This window comes from Penicillium robsamsonii, assembly GCF_028829455.1.
Source record: "Penicillium robsamsonii strain IBT 29466 chromosome Unknown utg000002l_segment0_segment0, whole genome shotgun sequence".
NCBI classification, from domain to species: domain Eukaryota; kingdom Fungi; phylum Ascomycota; class Eurotiomycetes; order Eurotiales; family Aspergillaceae; genus Penicillium; species Penicillium robsamsonii.
In genome coordinates, this window is record NW_026643220.1 from 2,057,505 (window position 1) to 2,080,763 (window position 23,259).

The 23,259-nt window shown below is 48.3% G+C and overlaps 10 protein-coding genes across 10 annotated transcripts; 5 read left to right on the forward strand and 5 right to left on the reverse strand.

The window, feature by feature from the left end:
• Positions 1–379: 379 nt before the first annotated feature.
• Positions 380–2,923, forward strand: N7447_004036 (uncharacterized protein; the record flags this gene model as incomplete). The annotated part of the gene is made up of 3 exons (XM_057228311.1): positions 380–961; positions 1,035–2,403; positions 2,454–2,923. The coding sequence occupies 3 exons, from the start codon at positions 380–382 to the stop codon at positions 2,921–2,923; spliced, it is 2,421 nt and encodes an 806-aa protein (XP_057087652.1).
• A 720-nt stretch (positions 2,924–3,643) lies between these two features.
• Positions 3,644–4,112, forward strand: N7447_004037 (uncharacterized protein; the record flags this gene model as incomplete). The annotated part of the gene is made up of 2 exons (XM_057228312.1): positions 3,644–3,894; positions 3,989–4,112. 2 exons carry the CDS (start codon positions 3,644–3,646, stop codon positions 4,110–4,112), a joined length of 375 nt encoding a protein of 124 aa, XP_057087653.1.
• A 586-nt stretch (positions 4,113–4,698) lies between these two features.
• On the reverse strand, positions 4,699–6,318 carry N7447_004038 (Amino acid/polyamine transporter I; the record flags this gene model as incomplete). Its single annotated transcript, XM_057228313.1, has 2 exons — positions 4,699–6,113; positions 6,171–6,318. The coding sequence occupies 2 exons, from the start codon at positions 6,316–6,318 to the stop codon at positions 4,699–4,701; spliced, it is 1,563 nt and encodes a 520-aa protein (XP_057087654.1).
• Positions 6,319–6,953: 635 nt separating this feature from the next.
• N7447_004039 (Trichodiene synthase) lies at positions 6,954–7,937 on the forward strand (the record flags this gene model as incomplete). The annotated part of the gene is made up of 1 exon (XM_057228314.1): positions 6,954–7,937. The coding sequence occupies one exon, from the start codon at positions 6,954–6,956 to the stop codon at positions 7,935–7,937; it is 984 nt and encodes a 327-aa protein (XP_057087655.1).
• A 1,172-nt stretch (positions 7,938–9,109) lies between these two features.
• Positions 9,110–11,002, forward strand: N7447_004040 (Major facilitator superfamily domain general substrate transporter; the record flags this gene model as incomplete). The annotated part of the gene is made up of 3 exons (XM_057228315.1): positions 9,110–9,330; positions 9,395–9,682; positions 9,751–11,002. The coding sequence occupies 3 exons, from the start codon at positions 9,110–9,112 to the stop codon at positions 11,000–11,002; spliced, it is 1,761 nt and encodes a 586-aa protein (XP_057087656.1).
• Positions 11,003–11,259: 257 nt separating this feature from the next.
• On the reverse strand, positions 11,260–12,825 carry N7447_004041 (arylsulfotransferase family protein; the record flags this gene model as incomplete). The annotated part of the gene is made up of 1 exon (XM_057228316.1): positions 11,260–12,825. One exon carries the CDS (start codon positions 12,823–12,825, stop codon positions 11,260–11,262), a length of 1,566 nt encoding a protein of 521 aa, XP_057087657.1.
• Positions 12,826–13,950: 1,125 nt separating this feature from the next.
• On the reverse strand, positions 13,951–14,698 carry N7447_004042 (GNAT family N-acetyltransferase; the record flags this gene model as incomplete). The annotated part of the gene is made up of 2 exons (XM_057228317.1): positions 13,951–14,252; positions 14,308–14,698. The coding sequence occupies 2 exons, from the start codon at positions 14,696–14,698 to the stop codon at positions 13,951–13,953; spliced, it is 693 nt and encodes a 230-aa protein (XP_057087658.1).
• Positions 14,699–15,054: 356 nt separating this feature from the next.
• On the forward strand, positions 15,055–16,465 carry N7447_004043 (uncharacterized protein; the record flags this gene model as incomplete). The annotated part of the gene is made up of 4 exons (XM_057228318.1): positions 15,055–15,250; positions 15,308–15,658; positions 15,715–16,377; positions 16,425–16,465. 4 exons carry the CDS (start codon positions 15,055–15,057, stop codon positions 16,463–16,465), a joined length of 1,251 nt encoding a protein of 416 aa, XP_057087659.1.
• Positions 16,466–16,615: 150 nt separating this feature from the next.
• N7447_004044 (ABC transporter ATP-binding protein) lies at positions 16,616–20,692 on the reverse strand (the record flags this gene model as incomplete). The annotated part of the gene is made up of 3 exons (XM_057228319.1): positions 16,616–19,629; positions 19,689–20,607; positions 20,657–20,692. The coding sequence occupies 3 exons, from the start codon at positions 20,690–20,692 to the stop codon at positions 16,616–16,618; spliced, it is 3,969 nt and encodes a 1,322-aa protein (XP_057087660.1).
• A 606-nt stretch (positions 20,693–21,298) lies between these two features.
• N7447_004045 (GNAT family N-acetyltransferase) lies at positions 21,299–22,679 on the reverse strand (the record flags this gene model as incomplete). Its single annotated transcript, XM_057228320.1, has 2 exons — positions 21,299–21,661; positions 21,714–22,679. 2 exons carry the CDS (start codon positions 22,677–22,679, stop codon positions 21,299–21,301), a joined length of 1,329 nt encoding a protein of 442 aa, XP_057087661.1.
• Positions 22,680–23,259: the final 580 nt, after the last annotated feature.

Genomic DNA, 23,259 nt, shown 5'->3' on the forward strand with positions numbered 1-23,259 from the left:
CAAAGCTTATTGTGTTATAGAGTGAAATTTCGATCTGATCAATCAACTGTTATTTATACCTAATACTATTTAAACTACTACTATTGACAAGTGTAAGGGTAGTCGAAGCCTAATCCCCATTTATCTACTTGTATACTCCGTATTTATACATGAGCAAACTGGGAATATCTTCACAACAAAAGATCCCAAAGAGGTAATGATCACGGCACGCTAAACCGTACTTTGTCTAAGGGGATTTCAGACTGTAACGGTACCCAACCCGTCTATGGGTCCTGCGACTCCGACCCTTTCTCTTCTATCCATTCTGCACGGAAAACCCCCCAGGCCCCAGGGCCTGAGAGAGAAAAACATGCCCTCACTCACTCTATCAGACCCGTCCATGATCCTACCCTACGAAGGCGAACGCGAATCCCAAACTCCCTCCCCACCCCAAATCGCCTACCTGTCGCATCTCAATTCCCGCTCATCAGATCCAAATGCCTCCGTGTCTGCACCTAGTCGACAGAAGAAAAATTTTTCCCGCCATGCCTGGACACACGACGACGTAAATGTCAGTCGCCGTCTCTCGGATATCGGCGAGGAGCTGTCGCCCGCCAGATTGGGATTCGGCGATTCGGACGAACAGCTGGCCAGCTCACCGCTACTGCACGACGATCAGAACAGGGATAATGCGGCGTGGAGTAGCTCCAATTCCACCATTAGTGCGGGGAGCAGACGCGCGTCTGCTTCTAGGGAGGTGTCGGAGGCGCATAACGGACGCGACGAATCCCACGTTGCCCCCGAGGTCGCGAGAGCGCAAGCTACCGCCGTCGTTACAACTGCGGGGGGTTCTTCTGTGCCGGCTAGCAATGCCGTGGCATCTGCAGCTGCAGAGGGTGAGGGGCCAGGGGAGGAGTTCTCCTCGGCGATACTGAGTAGCGAGGCGGAGAGGATTCTGGAGAATGCGAAAAAACGACTGAATGTATGTTGGTTGTCTTGTTTTGCGCGTCGCAGGTTGGCTAGGGAGTAATAATACTAACGCTTTGTTGTCTCAGCTTATGGAAAACAATCTCACTCGAGCTCGGTCCACGACGCGCACGAGTGCCTCGCCCTCGCCCTCGAATTCGGGGTATATCCAGCCAATGGGTATGCACCAACCAGTGGGCGGACTGTATCGGTCGATTTCGCGCACAGATCCTAAGAACTCGTCGCTTCGACGACAGTCGCTTATTGTGTCGCAGGATACGACGAATAATCGTCATTCGAGAGGGCACTCTGAGACGAATATTCCGTCTGATTCGAGCTTCTCGAATGATAATAAACGCATCTCGCGTTCGGTCAGTGCGATGGGCGCAAGCACTTCGTCCAGTCTTCATACGGATGAGCGGTCGTTCCCTTATGCCCCTACGAGGGCGTATCTGACGCACCGGTCATCAGTTTCTTCTGTTCGGCCTCCGATACATGTACAGGACCAAGAAGCACAGGACCAGGCGGCACAATCACCTGTTTCCACCGAAGGCAGTTCGTCGGACTCACCGCATGGCTTGGGCATTTCCTCGGAGGAATCGAAGTCCAGCCCGGACGGGTTCAGTCCAGTCTACAGCTCCTATGGTCCCCCTAGCCGCGCGCAGTCGCAACTGCAGGTGCGTGATCTTCAGTATCAAATGAAGGGTCTTCACATCAAGATCTCTTCTCTCAAGGTGAAGACTCAGGAGGATAATCTTCGCCGGCGCAGCTTGCAAAGCTTGCGCACGCCCAGTCCATTGACGGCTGCTGATAACTGGTATGGGAATGCGCTGGAGCTCAGAGATGGTCAGAGCAGCCGGGGCTCCAATCCCCGACGCGAAGCCAGCTCTGAAAACATCCGGGAGGTCTCGAACGATGTAGCGACGGAAGACCGACGCCGATCTGATGAGCACGCCGCTGAGAATACATCCAAACACGCCGGTAATTGGCAAGGCGATGAGTCTGCTGACTATGCCGATGACCAATCTGTCGCCGAGACCATGTATGAAGATGCCGAAGAAGGTGATTTTGATGGCGACATTGACCGCGAAGCTCTGGATGAGATCTTACGCGAACCGCTCGATGATGATCTCGAGAATGACATGGAAGCATTCCCTGGCGAGCCATTGCACACGGACGCGACACCCCACGAGATGCGCGAGGATGCGTTCGACTATGAGCATTTCATCTTGCATAGCGCACTGGGCAACTATACCCAGCAACTCCGTCGGATGAGCAACAGCTCGAACGGATCCGTCGCGACAACCCGGCCCACATACAAAGCGCGACACTCGCGTACCAACAGCGGCATGTCTGTCTCGACAGTGGCAACCTTTGCTACGGCAAATGAAGGCGAGCGTCCCGACGACGAGGACGACGTTGACAGCGTGATGTACTGGGACCGACGGTTTAATCATGGTGTGTTCCCGCGATCTATCTCCCCTTTTCCGACACTAACTCTTGGACAGAGCTGCGACACGGCCATAGCCGTAACCATTCCCAATCTCATGCTCACGGCCATGCCCACAGCTACCAACCAAGTCCCATCCAAGAGGTCGAGGTTGAGGGTGATCGTTCTGAAACACCTCGCGGACCACGATACGATAGCGGCAACATTACTCCAGTGGACCCGAACAATCTTTCCCCCCAGAAACTTGCTGGTCGTTCATCCTCAGCTACGGCCGGTTCTGCAACCCCAACCTCCCTTGTCTCGTCTCTTGTCTCGACCGTGCGCGCGGCATCTAGCACCCCTACCGTCGGCGGTATCAACGACGATGACACACAGATGCTGGAAGCACTGTTCGGAAGCCTGGGTAAGGTTTGTATGGATCTGCAGACCATCACAACCTCTTCGGATCCAAATGTGAAAGCTGCGCGTGTACTGCGGCGTCGTCTGGATGCTGCGCGGAGAGTGCTGGAGGGAGAGCTTGATGCTTGATTTGATCATGCTTTTCATCGCATGGCATAGTGGATGATGCCATGTACCATGATTTATCCCTGATTTGTGCGATTGACGTTCTTTTGTTTTCCTTTACTTGTCTTCCACATTATCATGATACCCATTGTTTTTTTTTTCTTTCTTTGTTGACTGTGATTTTATTGTACCTAGGTCTAGAGACTCTAGAGTATCTTAGGAATAATTAATTAATGTCATGATGTATGTGTATATGAGATCTAATATCTAAGAATTCCAGTACACAATCATAAGATTCTTATAAAGTATGTTGGCCAGGTATTTCCCCCCTTTAAACTGACCCTCATCTTTCTCCGTCTCCTTCATTTTCTTTATCTTCTTCAAGTTACAATCTAACATCTTCACATTTTCCCCCTTTTTGCCCCGCGATCTCCTAATCGGGTCACTGATCGCCCAACGATAAGCAGAGCCTGTCGCGCCCTCCATACACGCCACTGTCAACAAGTAAGAAGCCCACGGTGGATATACAAACCGCATACTAATAACCCCAGAAAACGTGCATCTAAATACCGAAACCAACCCAGCCCAAAAGCCGGGGTAAAAAAATACCAAAAAAAGAAAAGAAAAGAAACAGCCAAACTGAACAATCCATCCCCCCAAACTCCAAGCCCAAGAGAAAAAAAATCCAACCCAAATCTCCGCAAAGACCTATTACGCTCTTTGCACACTCAAAAAACCTTCGCGATGAGCATGAGCGCAAGCGCAAACACCAGACCACCGCCTGGACCAGGGCCGTCGCATGCCTCGCGCCGTCTTCTCATTTTCCAGGAGACGCGCAACCCGCAGAACGTCGCAGAGACCATCTACGTTCCCGTCAACAAACTGGGACTACCGATTTGTGGCGATGGGCCTGAGCTGCCTTCTATTCTGGAGTTGCCGTTGCGGGTGCTGAGGGTATTTACGGATATTTTCAATCAGCCGAAGTATAAGGGGTGGTATGTTTTATTTCCTTTCTTTGATTTTTTTTGGCATTTGATTTTGATGTCGTTGATGTTATTCAAATATAAAATCACATGCTAATTTGAATAGGGCTGTTGTCTCTGCAGGTCCGTATCATGATATCTCAGAAGAAGGGAAATTTTATGCTGTGGTTTTGGAGCAGACGCAGAATACTTCGGTGCATGCGCATGAGACTCATATGGGGACTCCTTGATGGAATTGCCGGTTTTTTTGTTTCTCTTTTTTTTGTGTGGAATACCGTGATAGAGTGTTTTGATTTTTTGTTTGATTTCTCATGTACATTTTTATCGCTATTGTTAGCGTGTTCAATTTATATTCAATTTATCCTATCCCCAAAAAATGGAGAGCCTAAAAAATGCATATGAAAAACTAAAAAGAACGTGCAAAAAAATAAAAAAGTAGTTGTCTCACCAAATTGCCAACTTCCCTGTAACAGGACGGTGTAATCTGGCGACGCCATCCCAGGGTGGAAATGTCTCTGCAGAATTGCTTCCCTCAAGTGTCATTTCCATTGCTTAGTGGCTCCCAGCGTCGTGGATTACTCGCACGAGTGAAAATGCCAACCCCAGGATTCGTACCAGGCACCTTTCCTGCTGGCCTTGCGACCGAAGCAGGGTAATTGGCATGGCGGTGAGCCTTCCACCAGGTTATCCATGACAGATTAATATTATTGACCTGGTTTTAATATAACTACCACACTTTATTAATTTTTTCTATTTAGTTTTGAGTGGAATCTACACTTCTTCTCTAATATACATATAAATACATTTCAACATTGTTCACTCCTCACATCGCCCAGTGTCAATATCAGCCTCGGCAGGTTTCACAAACGACGGGCGATAAGCAACCTTATGCCCAATGTATAGCACCGCAAACAAGATCAAACTCAGGTAGTTGATAAAGAAGTCAGTCACACTGAAACTCGGAATGAAAGCAGTGAACCCCTGAGTGATGATGATGAGTGTGTTGAAGAACAAGCCATACCATGAGAAAAACGGCTGCCAGGGAGCCTTGTATGGAAGGCTGTCGCGTGGAATGCCTTGCACAGCCAAAGCTCTCATAAATGCCAAATGACAAATATTCAGAGATGCCCAGGTAATGAAACCAGCCAAGCCAGCAATCTGAATCAACCAGTTGAAAACGGTCGCTCCGTCATTTGACACATTAAGGAAGCCCAACAGGCCAAAAAGTGCCGTGAACCCAACACTTGCATAGGGCACGCCGTGTTTGGTTGTTTTCAAGAAAAACCGAGGAGCGAACCTTTCGTGGGCCAAACCGACTAGAATCCGACTGCCGCTGTAAACGTTTGAATTGGCAGCGGACAGGACCACAGTGAGTAGCACTGCGTTGATGATACTCGGTAGGACGTTGACACCGGCGCGTTTCGCAGCAATGACAAAGGGGGATGCATCTGCATTAGTGGCATCGGAGACAAGGCGTTCATCGTTGGCCGGCACGACGATACCGACGAAGAAGATCGTAAAAACAAAGAAAAACACGATCCGAAAGAATGTCTTCCGAATGGCAGAGGGAATGTTCTTGCGAGGATTTTCCGTTTCACCTGCGGCAATACCGACAAGCTCAGTGCCTTGGTATGAAAACCCGGCTTTGATCAAGATAGCCCAAAATCCGACGAATTTAGCCAGAGCGTCTTTTGCAGGATCCTCGATTAGATAAGCGCGGAAGGGACCAGGATGAACCCAGTATCTGAATCCCAGATAACCCTCCCTGCCAACACCAGCATTGATGCAGATGGCGAATATCATAAACCCAACGACGGTGATGATTTTGATACTGGACAGCCAAAACTCGATTTCACCGTAGCAGCTCACGGGGAACATGTTCAAGATGATGATAACAACCCAAAACACAGCAATGAAGATTGCCATTGGGATTTTGTCATCCCAATATTGAATGATTAGGCCGGTGGCAGTCAATTCAAGGGCAAATGTCGACGCCCATGAAAACCAGTAGATCCAGCCCATGGCAAAGCCTAAGCTGGGATCGACTAGGCGTGTCGCATATGTAGCAAACGCTCCTGGAATCGGTAGGTAGGTGGCTACCTCGCCCAAGGCTATCATGACTGAATATACGATTGAGCCAATGAAAGTGAATGCAATCAGGGCACCGACAGGACCTGCGGTAGCAATGGAACTTCCACTGCCGATGAACAGACCAGTTCCAATGGCACCTCCTTTTAACAGATGAGCATAAAAATCAGAACGAAAATTTAATTTGGAAAGGTTCTTACCCATTGCGATCATCTGTAGATGCCGGCTTTTGAGCCTTCGCTGCAAGTCCGGCTGCGGCAGCAATTGGCGTGACTCGACATTGCTGTGTTTCTCTGGACTCTCTAGATTCTCTTCAATATCGTGGTCGTACATTCTCTCTGCGTGCATTATCAGAGGATTAAGTTTTGAGTTTGACTCAGATGGAGCCGCTTTTTGAAATCTCAAATTCAAATTTCCTAGTCTCTGATTGGCTGGAAATCAGGGCTTGGGCGAGGTGGCTAAATTGTCGGAGACAGTCCACTATTTTGATTGGGTAAAAGCTGGATTAAATGGGCCCAAGCCCTAGCTATGCGCTGACATAAACCCGGTGCCTTGGTGCCTTGATCTTAATACGATCCAATTGGCTCATCTAATAGCTATATAATGAACATCTGATGTCAGCATAGAAGAGAGTGTCTACTCATGCATCTCGTATCTTCCCAGCAAGGGAGACAGATATGTCGTAATCTTCTAATTCCGTGTCACCCTGGATTAGTGGGAACTATTCCGATTTCTTCCTGATTTGTTCATTCTTTCAGCTACAGCGTTCCTTTGAATTATTACGGTGATGTCAACACAATATATCCTTGGAGTGTACTCGAGGATGTCGAATTCGCTGATTTTGTTAGCGGTCTTATCCTATCAAGGATTTTGCTATGTGTTACATAGACTTCATCACCTTTCTCATGTATATATATATATATAGATATATATATACATCCATCTTCCCTGTATTTTTCTTTCCTGGACTTCCGTCTCCCCAAATGGCCATTCCCGTTCGTCCTGAGATTAAGGCAGAGCTTTCTGAGATTCTACAGGCTTTTATTTTGAATATCGGCTATGAATCTGCTCCTCTGAAACTATATCCTGCAGTCGAAGATCAAGTGAAGCTGCATTTCAAGGATAACGGATTCTCAGATGAATTTATTTCAAAGATCGAGCCACAGATCAAGCCTAGCGTCGGAATCGCAACCACTGCCTTTCAAATGACCCCCTTCGATATACAATGCACGGTGGCAATCTTCACTACTTATTGTCTCATCATCGATGATTCTGCCCATGGCCTCGAGTTCAAGCAACACCTAAAGCGATTCAGTATTTGCCTACTGACCCGACAGCCTCAAGAAAGCCCGGTTCTCGAGAGTATGGGAGAGTTCCTGAGCTCATTCCATTCTATCTTCGGTCAATTTTCTGGCGACATGATCATCAAGGACACACTGCAGTTTATCAGCGCATGTTACGCAGAGGCCGAGAGCGAGAACCTGCAGTTCCCTGCAGAAGCACATCTATTCCCTAGCTACTTGCGTCTGAAAGTCGGCGTAGCCGAAGCCTACTCCTTTATGCTGTTCCCGATTGCACAATTCTCCGAAGCCGAATGCCTCCGATACTGTCTACCGCTCATACCATATTTGATATGGGTTTTCAACTGGATAAATGACATTATGTCATTCTACAAAGAACTGGTTGAGACGGACCATTTTAATTTCGTCGCGAACTCGGCCCGGTGTAAAGGGCAGACTCAGATCGAGTTTCTGAGGAAGCTTTGTGATGATACAAGTGACGTGATCCGGACCTTGCGCACGCTTGGGAAGACTCATCCCAGGCTATCTAAGGCCGTTGAGGCTTTTGTTTCTGGTTATGTTACGTATCATCTGACGCAGACACGGTATCGATTGGAGGATTTAGATTTGTCACCCGTTTCCGATGCTAGAGAATGGTCGAAAGCTGTGATTGTGAGCAGAGAATAAACGCTGCATGCGTGAGTGGCTATTAGTGAGGTTCGGGAGTGTAGCATTGGGAATTCAAGACATCACCAAGTAAACGAATCTGAGCCGAAGTTGATCTGTGCAGATATTAGATAAAGGACTTGTTAGACCTCGCGGCTGACTTTGATTTGATAAAACAGAACGGAGTGGAGGCCGAAAGAAAATCTAGTATTGGGAGTAAATGGAAAGGGTGAATTGGTGTATGTAGAGATAATACTTGTTTTAGCGCAAAAGGAACATAAGGTCATCATAGTACTTTCTGGTTTTAAGAAGAGTGAGACATGGAATATGAATTAGCAACCTTGGGAGCCCCTAAATGAAATGACCGTCAGCCTGGGGCACAATGCTCTCGGATAGCAATGGGCTCATTAACCAAATTATCGTTAGACCAAACTTCAACTAGGACATGACATGGCTTATTTCATATACTAACGCCGTCAAGGATTGTTTCTCAGGTGTCGTGTCTTCCTATGTGTTGAAATATTAAGAGTTGCTGAGCCAGGACTGCAGCTTTGGGGGCGCAAAAGCGACACCAGCTCAAATAGGAAACGACCGACAGAAAAATATACCTTGTGCTTTAATACTCTTTACCATGAAGCGCAATAAGCGGAATCTCTCAGTGGAGAGACAAAAATACAGTAGAAAACCCCGTAAGGCTCAATACACGTAATTTTGAAGCATTGTTTTCTAATACGGTAAAACGAGTCTAAAATACCACTAGGACTATACCTGTACATAAACACAAGATAGGAAGAAAAGTGCCCCTCGGATTGTTGGCCTCAGATTGTATTCTAGGATGGGAAAGAGATAAGGAAAACCAAGCTTGGAAGCTGATCGAAACGTTCCGGGGTGGCACCAGAACACTCGAGCCTGAGCACAGAATTCATTGGACCGAGAAGGCCCTAGGAATGACTATGGAGCTTCTTAAATCACTTACGCCAAGGGGGCCGGCCCCGACTAATCTCCCTGGCGGAAACGAAAAGTATTACTTACAGGACACTGCTTTGGCCAAGTCAACATACTCATTGGCTGCGCAGAATCTTTCATGTTCCCGATATCGGCTAATACACATCTGTTAGACCAAGACGTATATATACCGCACTGATCGGCGTCTTTTAGCCAAGCTCGTAGTATTCGAACCGAAGTATCTCGCCATGACATCGACTGAAAAGGATATCGCTTGCGATATGGGCTCTGACATACCCCATCCTTCTGAGAAAGAGCCAGAAACATCTCACACACCGAGGGATACGGCTGACGGTCATGGAAACTCGGATCAGGAGACTCTCGATCGAGAGGCTCAGGCTGGTGTGAAGGGAGTTCAGGCTGCGGCCGCCGTGTGGACTAAGTCGCACTTGATCCTGGCATATGTGATGTGAGAATCTATTCATGATGCAACGTTTTTATTAATTCAACCCACTGACTCTTCTCGTCTGAAGCATTTGGTTTATTTATTTTGTTACCTCCATCCAGGAGGTCGTCATCCGTTCCCTAAATCCCTACGTGACCAGTGCCTTCATGCTTCATTCTTTGACGGCTGCTACGAGTATCATGGCTAATATCATTGGAGGATTGAGTAAAATTCCATTGGCAAAGATATTGGACTCGTGGGGTCGGCCTCAGGGTATGACTTTGATGCTGGTCATCTGGGTTGTGGGATTCATCATGATGGCGGCTTGCGACAACGTTCAGACATACGCTGCTGCGCAGGTTTTCTCTTCTGTGGGGTATGATGACCACATTGAGTTTTTTTTAGTGTCTTTCCAACGGCTTGGCTAATTTGCGATAAATCTAGATCCCAAGGAGTCAGCTATTGCTTGACAGTTTTCATTTCAGACACCTCCGCGTTGAAAAACCGAGCTCTCATGTTGTCATTTGCAACATCGCCATACATAATCACCACCTGGATCGGAGGACCAATCTCCCAGAGTGTCCTCGAAGGCCCCGGCTGGCGATGGGGATTTGGAATCTTCACCATCTGTGTTCCGATCGTGGTGGCTCCTCTGTGCCTCCTGTTCTTCTGGAATCAGAACAAGGCCAAGAAGCTGGGCTTGCTCGCACCCAGCCGTGGTCCGCTCACCTTGTCCGCAGTAAAGCAATACTGCATAGAGGTCGACTTAATCGGAATAATTCTCCTGGCGGGCGGAATGGCCTTGTTCCTTCTTCCGTTCAGTCTCTGGTCCTACCAAAAAGATCAATGGCGCTCCGCGATGATTATCTGCATGATAGTTTTTGGAGGGCTTTTGCTCATCGTATTCGCTATCTACGAGCGATTCTGGGCTCCAGTGACCTTCATCCCATTCAATCTATTGATGGACCGAACTGTCCTCTTTGGTGGGCTCATGTTTGTCTTTGAGTTTTTCAACTCTATGGTCTGGGGTAGTTACTTCTCATCAATGCTCCAGGTCGTTTGGGGTCTGGATGTTACAGAAGCCAGCTATGTCTCAGCCATCTACAGAGTCGGATCCTGCCTCTTTTGTCTCCTCGTAGGCTTCCTGATCCGTTGGACTGGCCGCTTCAAGTGGCTGGCTGTTTACTTTTCCTTCCCGCTTATGATCCTGGGCGTTGGACTGATGATAAAATTCCGCCAGCCCGATGCGGGTATTGGGTATATTTGCATGACTCAAATCTTTGTTGCCTTCGCTGGTGGAACCACTGTAATCTGTGGTGAGCTCGCTATGATGGCGCCTTCGGACCACCAGCACATCGCTGTTATACTTGCTATGCTGAATTTGTTCAGTAGCATTGGCAGTGCAATTGGATCAACTGTGTCTGCCGCTATTTGGACTAGTGAGTTCCCGAAGGCATTGGCCAAATATGTACCGGCGGAGGTGGACGTGGCGAAGGTTTATTCGGATATTACGGCCCAGCTGTCGTATGAATGGGGAAGCCCGGCTCGGAATGCCATTGCTCACGCCTATGGAGATGCGCAGCAGTATATGTTAATTACCAGTGTCTGTATGCTGGTAGTTGCTTGGGGATGTGCTGCGATGTGGAGAGATATTAAGGTAAAGGATCTTAAGCAGGTTAAGGGGCGCGTGATTTAAGCTGAGATACTTTTGATAAAAAGGTGCGAAGCTGGCAGATGAAGTTTGTGTGGATCAGATTGAATTTAGTGGGTGTCAGTAATAATATTGCTCTAATTAGTTGTCTGTTATACAATGAACATCTACCATATAGGATCGAAGAGTACCTATACATTAACCTCCTTTAGATTTTGGCGCACTCAAAACAGTAGTTCAGTGATTACCTCTCGTTATCCATGCTCACTAAAGACACAAGATATTGCGATCATATCTAACACTTAACACCCATTCTCTACGGGTACAATCTTGGAAACACCTTTCTGAATCCCTAGACCGTGAGCTTCGGCTCGAATATACCCGAGACTCCCTTTGACGCTTGTCACGGTCTCAAATCCTGACTTCCGTGCTACTGCAACTGGACTTAGGTCTGAGGGAGTAGCGCCCCCAAACACCTTCCACTGATTATGCTCAGTGGCTCCATTCCAACTCATATAAATATTGGTCCTGTTCCGGCCCTGATCAATGCAAGAGAATACATCGGGAAGAGTTTTGGGGACGCCGACCCAAGGGGAGCGATAGGATCGGTAACTTGAGATGACATTGTCAAATCCAAACTGGGCAGTCATGACACAAAACCCGTTGGAATTGTACTCCTTGATCTTAGGATTTGATCCATATCCCATCAAAACGTGCTTTTCAGGCAGCAATTGTGTGTTTCCTTGAGAAGTTGAGAATATCTCATCCCGTTGATCGTGGAGACTTTGGACCAGGGAGACCTCGTGAGTGGCTAGATTGACGTTCATAAATATGCCTTCAGTGTGACCAGTCCCGTTTTGAATGTCAGAGTTGGCATTGTCAAAGATGCTAAGAGTGAATGCATCCTCAGTCTCTTCGTGGATTCGGGCGTCGTGTTGGTAGCTGAATTTGATTCCGTTGAGTGTAAAGTCGCCGCCAGTTTGACCCTGTCGCATATTAGTATCTGGGACACACTCGAAGAAGTTAAAATTTACCTGAAGTGTCCAGTCAACTGATCCATCTTTCGCGATCTTGAACAGCGAACAGTAGTAACGAGAAGAAATGATGTACGTTCCATCTTGAAACTTGTCCACTGAGTTGATGTGGAAGTAGCCATAGGGCGAGCTGCTGTTATATCCCCAGTCATGAACAGGATAGAATGGCTGTACATTTTCCAAGGGAATCTGATTAATATGGTCCAGGGCACTCCAGCGGAAAAGTATCTCGTTGGTCTTGATGTCGATCTCATAGAAGAGCGAGTCAGCGATCCAGCCATTCTTGGGGCCTTCCACAGAACTGAGATCAGCCTGGGTGACATTGTAGCCGGTGACCAGCATTGTTCCATCAGTTGTTATTGTGCTCTCATGCATGTCAATCCAGGATATAAAAGAGGAACTGTCAATGCTGCCCAAGGCCTTGTAATTGTCGTTTGTCACGGAGACATTGTAGATACTTTGATAGGACTCATCCAAAATTTGGACGATACCGTATCCCCAGCCAAATGGCTCCGGGACCCCAAGGCCGTTGAAGTATGTCAGGACAGGCTTCCCATCCAGCTTCTGTACTCTGAAACCCTTCAGATCACCGGGCGGGCTCTGCCAGACAAGCTCGTTGCTGTCTGACATGATGAACACGCTGTACTGATGTGCGTCCCATGATTGATCGAAAAAGAGGTATCCGGGCCTGGTAGGGCCGGATTTCGAGATTTTGAGACTGGGGGGCTCATGAGGGCTGGACTTGAATGTTTGCCAGGGCCAAGTGGTGTTCTCCGCCACAACAAGTGTAGCCTGGAACCCGCAAAGGGCGGCAAAGCCGGAACAAAGACGCATAGCAGGATTTCCCTCCCTGCAAGAGTGGATTACCGATTCCTTTGTTTCACTGAATGTCTCAAACTCAAATATATGACAATGGGTTGTTCGGAGATTCCCGCGACCAGCCGATGTCGGCCAGCTAATCCATTCACTGATATGAGTGATTTAATATCTGCTGACATGGTATTGATCGTCCGGAGCTGTGAAGAATTCAGGTTGTATCTAGGTCCATGGGTACACAGATTTGGTTCACAATGTGGGTCATCTAATAATTCTTGATCAGATAAGATTAGTGGCCCCACTTTGTATTTCAATACAGTACAAGGGGCTACCTGGTAATACCCGTATTGCCTAGTACAAGGCGGTTGGAACCTTCCGAGGCTGGAAACGCTAGGGAGTGATCGGCACTTGCCGAGCTGGTTCCAAGGTTCTCATTCCACCACATGCGCCACGTCCATAAGCTCGGAGTGGAGTTGGCTCATAGTACGGAGTATTACAGAGTACGACCTCATCACATGCCCTTCGAACTCTCTCAATATCTCCACAGTATTACCCCAACCCACATGGATACACATCAGCATCACTGTCCACTCGATTAATGGGATAATTATCTACCGATGGAGTCACCGGGAGTGGCAGAGGCACTATGGAGTACAGGCTCGGCCCCTTTTTTCCTTCTCCTTTCATGTGCCTCTGTTGTCATTCTTGGCTCAGCTAACAATTAGATTAAGGAATTTCTTTCACACATCTAATAAAACTCTCCGTAGCTTCGTTCACTAATACGCCAAGTCTTGGCTCTAACTCTCTGTCCGCTTCTGTCAGCTTGGGCCTCTTTGTAACTTTTAGACTTCTTGCCAAGATCGTTGAAAAGGAACGGCTAGTTTCATCGTATAATGGCTTACCTGAATTGTCGGCTTACCGGAATTGTTCGGGGTAATCACTTATCTGGCAAGCTAAGGTTTCTGTCCAAATTTTACACGTCGGCGGCTAGGGAGGTATGTTGTAACTGCAGTCCAATGTTCTAGGCACTTGAGAGCCTCTCGGGGCCAGAAGGAATAAGTCTGTGGGAGGCCATACGAGCATATGACTGAACATGTCTTGGATTTACAGCCTAAACAAAAATAAATACATATGTAGATACCGTTACACAGAGGACTTCTTGTCCTCCGCCCATTCCTCGAATGTCGTGTTTCCCGCAGCTGTGGGCATTTTTACCATGAGCGGTGCTCGAATATCTTTGTCGACCCTGGTAATTTCGGGCTTAAATAGGATGCCTTCCGAGAGAGTCTGGAAGCCAAGTTTTTGATACAATGGGACTCCCTCCACTGTTGACTCAAGGTAAATTGGCAAATCCAGCTGCTCTGCCACGTTCATTCCCCATTGCATGAGCTGTGCCCCGATGCCTTTACTCTGGTAGTCTGGATGCACCGCAACCGTGTGGCAGTCTATCGCCGGGTCAACACACGGCCATTGGGAAAATAAGGTTAGGTAGTCACTCACACACATGCCTCTTGGACCCAATCCACTTCTCCCTGTGTTCCCAAAGCTGTTCCAAAAAGCCTTCGGCACGCTCACGCTGGTCACCCTCTAACCATCCAATCCACGGCTTTTGGCGCTCTTCGTTGGTTCTTTCCCGCCAGTAGACTTGCCATGTTGCCATGCCGGCGATTTTACCGGTGTCGGTGTCAATGCATTGGAATGTGTGGTCCATGCTCAACCCTTTCCAGTATTCAAGAGTCCCTTCGGTGTGTACTTTGCGGAAAGTCTCATCGTTGATATCGGTTCCCGGGTAGATGAGATCGAGGATCAATTGGTCTTTGAAAGCTGCAAACCAGACATCGTAGATAGCCCGGATATCGGGGAGAGTGGCGGGGACAACAACAAAGCCCATATTGAATACAAAGAGAAAGTATACACACTATTGAGGAATGTTTCAGAAAGAGTTGAAGAAAGTACGTAGCATGCAGTGTATGGTATTAAGTGCATCTGTATTCAATAAACTCCTTGGCGCCAAGTCTCCCGAAGTCGGATCTGATAAGACAAGGTTGCATTGAAAGTCAAAATTACGTATGTACGTAATTGGGGCTGTAATTCCTCCGGGGCCGGGTATTGAGTTGTTTTACCCGGTTATGGTGGTCCGATCAGTTGTTCAGGTTGACAAGTTGTCGGCTCCTGACTTGCTTTCTTTTTTTTTCATCCCAATGACTCCTTTGTTACTACCAACACCCCACTATACCGATCACCGCCATGCCTAGTCTCGAAGAACAGCCCCCCTTCAAGGTTCTCATTGTCGGAGGGTCTTATTCCGGTTTGGCTGCAACCCTGAACCTTGTTGACCTGTGTCATGGCCGGAAGTGTCGATTCAATCTGGATGAGAATGAGCAGGGTCCTGGGAGCACAATTCCTGTGCAAGTAACCATCGTGGATGAGCGCGACGGTTATTGTATGTGATATCCTCATGTAACCTCTGAAAGAATGTTACTGACACTACGTGTTTTAGACCACCTGATCGGACTGCCTTTAGCCATAGCCTCCAATGCTGATGCTAGCACGTTCTGGAAGAAGTTCGAGGATATCCCCGCTCTCCAATCCCCGGATATCAATCACATTCAAGGACGAGTAGACTCCATAGACTGCAAATCCCGGACTGCGCAGATCCATCAAATGACTGCGAATGATGGACACAAGATTGTCGAAGAAAAATACGACTACATGATTGCGTGCTCGGGCTTGCGAAGAGAGTGGCCTAGTGCGCCCAAGTCTTTGACTCGGGAGGCATATATTGCGGAGACTGCAGACTCTGTGCAGACTATCGAGGAAGCTGTGGAAGGCGTGGTTATCATTGGAGGCGGTAAGCGACACCATATCTTTCCATTTGAGTTATACCAACCAATTGGTTCATCGCAGGTGCTGTTGGTATCGAGATCGCCGCCGAGATTAAAATGCTTCGACCTCAAGCAAAGGTGACCCTCGTTCACTCTCGGCAACAGCTGCTCTCCTCTGAGGACCTTCCCGATGAGTTCAAAGCAAAGACACTTGAAATATTGAAAGAGTCCAAGGTCGAAGTGCTGTTGGGAGCACGCGTCCAGGATACAGTTCTCGGTAGCGACTCCTTTCCAGCGAAGTACACGCTCAAGCTCTCGGATGGCCGAGAACTCATTGCCGACCATGTAATCAATGCCGTGTCAAGGTTTGCGCCAACATCCTCATATCTTCCTAAGGATGCCTGCGATTCTGAGGGATATGTCCGTATCACACCCGGTCTTCAGCTTGCCGCAGATGTGCCCAACAAGGAATATCACTACGCTGCCGGTGATATTGCTTCCTGGTCTGGTATCAAGCGTGGTGGACAGGCGATGCACCAGGCGCACTATGCAGCTTTTAATATTCACCAGCAGATGTTAGCGGAGCGATACAATACGAAGCCCAAGTTTGTGGAGCTAGTTGAGGTAGCTCCGATGATGGCTTTGGCCCTTGGGAAGACAGCTGTTGGCTATTTTCCAGCTATGGGGTTATCCTCGGGTGACGATATCCATAATATGTTTTTCAAAGATGATCTAGGATATGAAAGTAAGTTGGCGAGTTTCCAGTCAGATTTATTGAGCTAACGAAAGCAGTTTGTTGGAAATGGATGCGTTTGGGCGAAGCAACCGAGTAAATGTTTAATTTGATAGAGAAGTCATAAATCGACAGATATATGTGCGGTTGTCTATCATAAAAGAATGAGATTAAACAATATAGGTCTATATCATCAAAACCAAAACCGCCAAAAAAAGAACAACTACCCACTTTTTCTATTCAAAAACACCTAGCCATCCACTGTCTGGTTCAGGGCATTGACCCTGTAAGTTTCACTCTGCTCGACTAGCTGGGCGTGTGTGCCTTGCTCAACACAACGTCCATTCTCAATCAAGAAAATAACATCCGCTTTACGGATCGTATACAAACGATGCGCAATCGCTATAACAGTCATGTTTTTGGTTGCCTTCTCCAATCCATCCTGAAGCAATCGTTCAGACTCTGCATCCAAAGCGCTAGTTGACTCGTCTAGGAGCAAAAGCTTTGGCTTTCGGATGAGCGCCCGTGCGATAGCTAGTCGCTGCTTCTGGCCTCCGGACAAACGATCACCATTTGGCCCACAGTGTGTATCGTATCCGTCGGGAAGCTGCGCAATGACGTCGTGGATATTGGCCAGTTGACATGCTTCTTCCAACTCCTCTTGCGTAGCTTCATGACCAGGTCGTGCACCAAGAGCAAGATTGAAGCGAATAGTTCCTTCAAACAAAATACTCTGCTGTGGTACATATGCAATGGAGTCACGGAAGGAAATGTCACCGTAGGCAACATCTTGGCCATCAATATGGATGGTGCCAGATTCGGGAGAGTAAAGGCGTTCGACAAGTGAAATGATGGTAGATTTTCCAGCACCACTAGGTCCAACCAAAGCGGCAAACTGACCAGGCTTGATGTTTAGGTCCAAACCATGAAGTACACGAGTGTCTGGCCGAGCAGGATACGAAAAATGGACTTGCTTGAGGGAGACGCTGATGCCATTGCGAGTGTCATCGATCTTCTCACGAGTGGTCGCCATAGATTCGACGTCGGTCGTAGACCTTGAAAGCTTGCTAGACAGAGTATGGATAGGGGCTGACAGTTTCTTCGTGGATCCCAGGTCTAACAAATTTAACAACCGGCGGGTGGCCTGGAAAGCACGCGAGACATCAGGAGCCAAGGCAAACATCTGTCCCCACAGCTGAGAGCTGACGAGAAGCGCTAACTGGACGATGAAGAACTGTGTCTGAGAATAGTGACCTGCAATAATGTTTTTCGCTCCCCACCAATATGCCAGGCCATATAAGAAGTTGCTGAGACCGTACCCAATGGCAAGCCAGATATTGGCCCAGGCACTTTGGCGAGTTATCTCCTTCATGGGCGCCGCTAGTGAGCGACGGTATGTTCCCATAATCTCGTCTTCCACAGAGAGAGACATGACGGTCTTGATCGAGTTGACAGCCTCCACTGTAATTCCCACTGACCGAGCAAAAGCCTCCAGATGGCGCTCTTCAAATTGTGCCAATGAGGTAACTCGCATCCATCCAGCACCGAGCAGCAAAGGTACCACGGCAAGGCAGACAATGGCGATGCGCCATGCAATGATGTGCGACATGATGATGGCAGCGAATAGGTTGATGAGGATAGACAACATTGTGCATACAACGGAGCCCGTCAGACCTGCAAGGGCATTGCTGTCCTTGGTGATCAAGGAAAGCAGTAATGATGGGTTGCGGTCATTGGATTCGTGCCATTGGAGATCCTGTTCGAGGATGGATCGCAATGAAAGAACTCGCACTTTGTAGATCACATTCTCTGCCATCCAGCCGAAGAGAGACCAGCTGATTAAATTTGCGAAGAATTCGATGATAGCGAGGACAAAGAACATGAGTCCGTAGAACTCTCCAGCATCACGGATAGTCCGAGGCTCCTCACATCCACTCAGCCTAGCCACGACGTTACCAAAGATCACTGCCGAAGCACAGTATGTGCCACCAATGACAACGGCACCCGTCACGGCGAGGACCAGAACAAAGGCATACGGTCGGAACATAGAGCCTAGGGAGCTGGCTGTTGAGGAAAATGACCTGTGTGTGTCGACAACACCACCGGTTTGTTTGGACTCAGGATCTTGTACAACAGAAGTATCGGCTACCTCATCTTTATCGCGGACATCATCGGTCACGGAGAGACAGGGCTCGACCTTCTCTGTTATTTGATTTACAGGCGACACCGATCGGGTAGATGCTCCTTCTTGGGTACCATCGACATTGAGGTTCTGGAGGCGAACTAGCTCTGCGTAGGCACCGTTAGCTGCCAGCAACTCTGTGTGACGGCCTTGTTCAACAAGTTTTCCTTGTCTCATGACGATGATATTACCCGCATTTCTGATGGTAGACAGACGATGCGCAATGGTGATAACAGTTCGCCCCACGGCCACACTCTCCAAGGCTCTTTGAATCCGCATTTCTGTCGCTGAGTCCAAAGACGCCGTGGCCTCGTCAAGGATAAGAATTCGGGGGTCTTTCGCCAATGCCCGGGCCAAAGAAATACGCTGCTTCTGTCCGCCACTGATCAGGTTCCCGCTGGAGCCAACTGAAGTACCATAGCCTTCTTGGAGCTTCTCAATAAACCCATTGGCATCAGCCAGTTTTGCGGCACCTTCAACCAAGTCTACCACCTCTCGCGCCTGATCACCGTGCTCTAGAGAGGCGGCTACAAGGGCTTGACCGTCTCTCACAGCCGCAGCAATTTCACCCAGCGCAGTGCCAGTCAGAATCGGTTGAAGATGAATGTGTGCAGGGGAATTGATCAGACCCAGGGCAATGTTCTCGAATATTGATCGATCCAGAAGACACGGCTCTTGTTGGACAAGACTGATATGACTCCTCAATGCACGCACATTTAGGTCTTTGACCTCATGCCCGTCTAGCATAACAGTTCCTTCTGTCGCATCGTAGAATCTTGCTATTAATCCAGCGACAGTGGACTTTCCACTTCCAGACAAGCCGACAATGGCAGTTTGTTGACCGGCAGGACACACAAGTGATAGATTCTGGAGCACTGGCTTATCTGGACGAGAAGGGAATCGGAATGAAACATCGCGCAACTCCACGTGGCCTTTGACCTCCGACAAGAGTTGTCCAACATTCTTCGCAGTGCCATCAATTGTGGATTTGTGCTCTATATCAGCCTTCAATTTTGTGAAGGCAACGGAAGCGGCGTCGAAGCTTTGGATGAAAGGTGCCACTGTACTGAGGATCAAGGACGCTGCGAGATAGACATAGTCAGCGAGAGGTCAGATTGAAGCAATGGATATAGATGCTTACCATCCACTAGAATAAAAATCACAGTATATGTCGCCCCGACTGTCATACCGCCAGCACCGGACTCTACCGAATCCGCAATCTGCGTAGATCCCTGCCAGAATGCCAATGCATTGGCGGAGAAAGCAATAAAGTAAAGCAAACCTGCCTGAGTGGCCGTGGCAATTGACTTCCGAATTCCAGCAATCCTGGACGGGTTCAAAAACTCAATGAACTTCTCTTCGAGCCGCGCGTTGGCTGAGAAAGCATGAACTACCATCGTGTTGGAGAATGCCTCCAGTGCCACCGAAGATGCCTTGCTCATGCTATCCAGCGCGCGTCCGAAATACTTTTGCACAAAATATCCTCCCAGCAGCGACATGATCAAGTAGGCGGGAGTTAATGAGACTAACATTCCAGCTAACTTGGGGTCCTTAATAAAAGCCACGATGTATGCGGTGACGAAGAAGGCAAGACTGTTGATCACGATGCCGACCTTCTCAGATGTTCCTTGTTGCACGGTTGTAATGTCACCTGTGATTCTCGAAGACGCCTCGCCAGCTGGGAGGTTGTCGAAGAAGGCCACATCCTGGCGGAGAAGGGCTTTGAAATATTTTTCGCGCAGACGCTGAGCCAGCCTCTCGCCAGTCAGATTCCAGCTGAACACATAAATGTAGATCAAAAAGAGGTAGGCAATTCCGATGTAGACAATCATCAACACTTTCTGGTTGATATCACCTTGGTATGAGTCCCCGTTGGTGTCGTTGGCGTTGCAGGTCGTCGAGTTCATCTCATCCACCAATTGACCAAACACAATGGACATGATCGGAAAAGGGATTCCGGAGGCAACTGCGGAGACAAGGCCGAGGACAAGGAGTGCGATATCTGATCTGCTAGGCTCGCCATAGACGAACAGGCGAAAGAAGACGGCTTTTTCCCTCCACTGTCACGAATCAGCTCGAGAACCCTATAAAGATCTAGGGGTAACATACGCTGCGCTTTTGCGCTGGTGCATCTTCAACAGCCATACTAAAAATTCTCTCTGTAGGCGTAAATAAATGGGAACATTGAAGAAGGTTATTCGTTATTTTATCCCAAGGGTAAATGAACGGACAGAAACCTATAAGCTCCACTGGTCGAATGTTTCGATTACCAAGAATTTACAGACAATACGTAAGATTGAACCCTTTATCAGATCAACTAGTGGAAAAATTCGCCAAGAGCCAAGAGTACCTGCTTTTTTTTTTGTTTTGGTGGGCCTTCTTGGGGGTGGACGGAGAATGCCGTATATCCTCCGAACAAGGACGTCACCTGAGAAGGTATAGCAATTTCCGACGATGATCTCTACTGTGTTCTCTATTCTGGCCTGTTCACCCTTTCAACCCCCCGGAAACTGCCCGTCTATCGCGTATTACTTCTTGGGGTAAGTTGGGCTCAATACGACCATCAAACTCAAAATATCGGGCCCCCGGACACTTCCCGAATCTGATTAGATTACGCTTTGTCCTTGCTGCGAAGAGACTTGGCTGCATTTCAGGCTGTAAGTTGAAACGTACGAATATACACGCCTGAACGCTTTCTCTGTGCATGAGATGGCATAATACAATCAGATCATATTTCACATCTTGCATCTATCACAATTTCAAGGACCGGAACGGATTGCGGTCGAGAGTGTCAGATCCGTCAAATCGTAGGGGTGCTACATGGAAAAACTTCTCCCTACTACCAATGATGAGTGCGGACCGTTTGTGTGGCAGATCAACCAGCTTGGCCAAATTCATGCCCGTAGCATGGTCGTAGGCCAAGGGAGCGAGATTCGAGTATTTTGGCTCTCCAGTCACAACCTCCGTACGTGGATCATCTAGGAAGATGTAATGCATCAAGCCGGACCACCATGCAATCGTGCGGTGTGGGCCTCGGAAACGCTCATCGCCGACTAGCGAATGGCGGCCTCTGTCCCAGTCACCAGCATCGTAGTACGCACCAAGATGGTCCTCCTGTAATTCAAATCAGCTACGTTAGGTTCTCTGGAAGAAATGGAAAACATACCTTGGTCCAGTATATCTCATGATAGGAAAAGAAAATATTGTTGAACTTGGCCAGAACAGCGATCTGGTGTGGATCCTCCTGGATTTTGCGCAAGTATTCACGATGTTGGTCCAGAGTACCAGTCTCATTCCACCCCTGAGCCACTCGAGGGTCATTCTGCCACTTATTGAACAGCCCCAGGTGTTCTTCGTTCGTGTAGTCTAGCGCATAGACTGAGAAAAACTCGTCCAAGTGTGGAATGTACCGGCTGTAGATGCGAGAACCAGGGGCTGGTTTAGGTGGTCGTACCGGGTGAAGGGCATGTACTCGACGCTCGGGGAAACCAATGGTGACTGTATGTTGGCGTGGTCGGGAAGGATAATTGCTCAACGGCTTGCGCATATAGCTGTAAATCCCCGGATCAGAGACCCACGCTGGACGGGTACCAAAGGGTGAGCCAGCTCCTTGCCAGAAGCTGCTACGGGAAAAGACCAACTGTCCCAGGTAACTTGTGGTGATTGGGATGGGCTTTCCTGGCGCAGCAGATGGTTCAGGATGTGCGATGGCTAAGCCCACTCCCTGTAGCTCGCGTGCAAGAATATCGCTTCCATGGCCAGACAGTACTACGCGGAATATCTCGAATTCGCTGCGCAGAGTCTCAATGGCATAAACCACATTCCAGATATGGCCCACCGTCGGCGTCTCCGAGCCTGTCCATGTAATATAGGTAACTGGACTTCTCTGTGCGCGTGCCCAGGGTGAGTTATTTCCCTCGTCTGGCGTGGAAGAAGGATCGGGTTGAGCCAAATCTGTGAACCCCAACGTCGCATGGTCCAATGGTTTTGGGGGTGGTATGCCTTCATCGCTGCGAGGAGATCTGAACAGCTGAAACGTGCGGAGATTTTGCTCATTGGATACGACGTGCAATTTATAAGTTGTCTTGTACGGCTCCGGCAGCCGCACCAGGGGTAAAGTACTCAAAGGCATGACGATGACGATGCTACCAACTTAGAAGAGGAGCATGAAGGAATAAGTAATCAGATATAAAATGTCAGAATTGACCACCGTACCCTCGGTATACTCTCGCTCGGGGATCTCTCAAATATACGATATAGGGAATTGATCATCCTCGTCTATGTCTACTAGGGAGCGGTCCACCGGGAGTCGGAGTTTACAGGCAGCTGAGACCTTGGCTGCTACCAAAGGACATGCGTGTATCTCAGTATAGCTGCTTGGCACAGACTTGTAACAAAGGGGGAAAGTCAATCCCATATTGCTTGAGACGAGAGTGTACAAGGTTGGTTCAAAAGATCAACGTAATCAATGGACAGATATCCGATGTCGCAGCCGATCTAATCAACCGAGCGGAAACTTGCGAATCTCCGAAAAGAGTAAGCTTGGAGAGGACGATCATCATAACAGTCACAGTATCTCACAGAATACCATATCGAAAGTTTCGAATATGCCTGTCCGCGCTCTGATCATCGTTTCAGTAGGTTTTTAATGCCGAGGTGGGTCCAGAGTATCTCGGCGGCTCTTGGCAGGGTTTGGGTATGTGGTATGATAT